Source organism: Nematolebias whitei, chromosome 4 (genome assembly GCF_014905685.2).
Source record: "Nematolebias whitei isolate Nwh7 chromosome 4, NemWhi1, whole genome shotgun sequence".
Classification (NCBI taxonomy): domain Eukaryota; kingdom Metazoa; phylum Chordata; class Actinopteri; order Cyprinodontiformes; family Rivulidae; genus Nematolebias; species Nematolebias whitei.
In genome coordinates, this window is record NC_056501.1 from 30,049,842 (window position 1) to 30,053,098 (window position 3,257).

The following is a 3,257-nucleotide window of genomic DNA, read 5'->3' on the forward strand; positions in this document are numbered from 1 at the left end:
TGTAATTGATAAAATTATACTTTTTGTTTGTTTGTTGGTGCAGTATAACAGAAGTAATAGTATTAGAGTTATTGTCAAGATCACTGCACTGTATGGGTCCATACCACAACTAGGAGGGAATTCATATTTAGCATATCCCTTAGGTGTTTATTATCACTGCATCACATACACTGACAAGTGTTTTCTTGTTTGTTTGTTTTTGAACGTACTGGCAATGACTCAGTTGGTTTTGGTTATAGTAAATACTATAAAGAATGCTATGAAGCAAATGTTAGTTTTAATATTAAAATAATAAAACACCAACAAACACACAACATTCCAAGGTTTGTCTTGACAAGAATAGTGACACAACTTCAAACGCCCCATAAGTCCTGAATAGATCCACTGATAATGAGTTCATGTGCTCGTTGGACATTTTTATGAATCATACCTGTAATTATAAAATGTTGCAAACAAGGTCACCTGGTTTTAGTTTGATCCAAACTATGAGGACTTATGACCCCCCATTTTCAGATATACTTTCAACAGGACCCTGTGTTTGGACTATACTGTAAGTAATTCACACGCATCCCGGAAGACATTTGCAAAGAATTTTCAAATATGTAAAACACAAGTCTTTGCCTGTGTTGGCAGCTTTTCTTCTTCTCCTTCTTCTTCTTCATGCAGTCCTGCAACAGCAACTGCAGGGACAGCGTGTTCAAACTCCAGAGAGCGCTCAGCACCCTCCGCAGGCAGGCTGCCTGATTGGCTGAGAGCTGGCTGTGATGTCACCGCTGCATGTTATAAGGGCTCTGACAAATAGCCTGTGAGACACATTAGAGGAAACGCTGCTCAACTGACAGACTGAGGAGAGAAACACCCTAAGATTGAAAAAAAGTGGAATGGGATACTTAGCTGCGCACTAACTACCTGTTGAGGTTTGTAGTTTTGCAGCTTTCAGTTTTTTTTTTTTTAGTTTAGTTTTCTTTTAGCTTGCATCATTTTTAAAGCATGCTGGTTTTTATTAGACTGTTTTTTAAATTATGTTGTTTTGTGAATGATTTAATGTTATACATTTTTGGAAAAGTAGTAGTGGTAGTTTCAGTAGACATATCAAACCTTTTGTTACATTATATCTTCCTTTTTTCAGCAATTTTACATTAAAATTGTCATGTTTATTCACAAATACGTTTGTATGTCTCTCTGTGTGTGTCTGTGTGTGTTTTGATATGCATACCGATGTATGCATGTTTGTCGTCCATGTCCGATCTCTTTTTAGATGAATTCTACAACCACTTCAGTTGACAACTCATCATCGCCCAAGAATGAGGAAAACAGCGACACAGTCATGATCCTGCTGGGCATGATCATGTCTATTCTAGTTCTGTTCATCGTTCTTGGCAACATTCTGGTGATAACAGCAATTTCCCGCTTCCAGCGTCTCCAGAGTGTCACCAACTGCTTCATCACATCTCTGGCCTGTGCAGACCTGGTCATGGGTCTCATTGTGGTCCCCTTTGGTGCCAGCAACATCATCTTTAAGTCTTGGCACTTTGGTAATTTCTGGTGCGATTTCTGGACTGCGACTGACGTGCTCTGTGTGACCGCAAGCATCGAGACCTTATGTGTTATAGCCATAGACCGCTACTTGGCCATCACGTCACCTTTTCGCTACCAGTCAATGTTGACAAAGTGCAAAGCTCGAATTGTGATTCTGCTGGTGTGGGTGATAGCGGCACTGATATCATACCTGCCTATTCACATGAAGTGGGGCTTATCAAAGGATCCAGTAGCCCAGGCCTGCCTTAACAACACTACCTGCTGCGAGTTTAATGTCAACGTAGAATATGGCATCATCTCGTCTATCATCTCCTTCTACATCCCTTTGATCATTATGATTTTTGTTTACAGCCGTGTTTTCCAGGAGGCCAAGAAACAACTGAAAAAGATTGACCAAAGCGTTGGCCGCTTTCAGAAGAGCAACAGTGACGATGGTAAATCTTTAGAAAGCACCACTGGGCGTGGACTAAAAAAGGCCAAGTTTTGCCTTCGAGAACACAAAGCTCTTAAGACATTGGGTATCATCATGGGAGTCTTTACTTTATGCTGGTTGCCATTCTTTCTGCTCAACGTAGTGGTAACCATATGCAATGAAGAGTTCAAACTCCCCTACACGGTTCTCAACTGGATAGGTTATTCAAATTCTGCCTTCAACCCCATCATTTACTGCCGGAGTCCTGATTTCAGGTACGCTTTCATGGAAATCCTCTGTTTGAACAAAAACCGTCTCAGTAACCCAGGACCTGTGAACGGATATGTGTACAGCAGGCACAGCTGGCAGAGTGAGCCACAACAGAGGAGTAAGGGCAGCTTGGATGATGATGACGCCAACAAAAGGTGTCTGCCAAAGGGAGCCGGGGTCTGCTGCCTTAAGGACAAATCAGTAGACCCAAACGGCAACAACAAAAGCCTGTCAACTGTAACAACTGCCCTGTAAACATAAAGCTCTGAGACTTCATTAAGCAGTGAAACTCAGCTGTGTTTACATTGCCATCACACATGTTTTTTCATCCCTTATTTACTGATGAAGGTAAGGCCAGTCGATGTGACTTGCACAGTCTCTGATAACTGCTTTAAAGAAACTGCAATAATCATTATGAGCTGAGGGAAGTGTTCCATTTATATTGTAGAACTGTTTTTACACAGATCATAATTATTTTGCATCTACCTCATCACAGCTTTATAAAGTTTTTGTCTTATGTTTTTGTTTTGTTTTTTACAATATGCCAACATTAGATAGGCATGTGTTTAAGTTGTGCATTAACTCAAATAAATGGTCCGTGAATGGCATAATTACAGATGATCTGCTTTTAGCAAACATTTCCTGTTATCAACCTTTTTTTTTAATATGTCACAATTTTTATTAGCATAGTTTGATTTTTTTTAACTTTTTTATTTAAGCTTAAAAAGTGTTGAAAGCTTGTTTGATTCCAGGGTGCACCTTTCGCCATTTAAAACAATAAATTAATTAATTAGCATCGCAGGTTGCCAGGCAGACGGACTGCATCTCTTTGGTACTTTAAAATACATTCCTTATTTGATTAGTCTAATTTGATATCTGGTTTTTTTTTTCTACATTTTTATTTAATCTTTTTATCTGTGTGGTTGTAGGAGCTTTACAGATTAGAAGAAGAAGAAAAAAAAGAACGAACTGTAAAGCAGGAAATGTCTGCATCCTGCTCTGGTGTTTTGCACACTGTTGCATGTGAGTTTCTGTG

At 39.4% G+C, this 3,257-nt stretch overlaps 1 protein-coding gene across 1 annotated transcript; it reads left to right on the plus strand.

Moving 5' to 3' along the window:
- The first annotated feature begins 816 nt into the window (after nt 1-816).
- On the plus strand, nt 817-2,637 carry adrb2a (adrenoceptor beta 2, surface a). Its single transcript, XM_037675966.1, has 2 exons — nt 817-917; nt 1,259-2,637. Exon 2 carries the CDS (start codon nt 1,259-1,261, stop codon nt 2,474-2,476), a length of 1,218 nt encoding a protein of 405 aa, XP_037531894.1. The 5' UTR covers nt 817-917; the 3' UTR covers nt 2,477-2,637.
- Nucleotides 2,638-3,257: the final 620 nt, after the last annotated feature.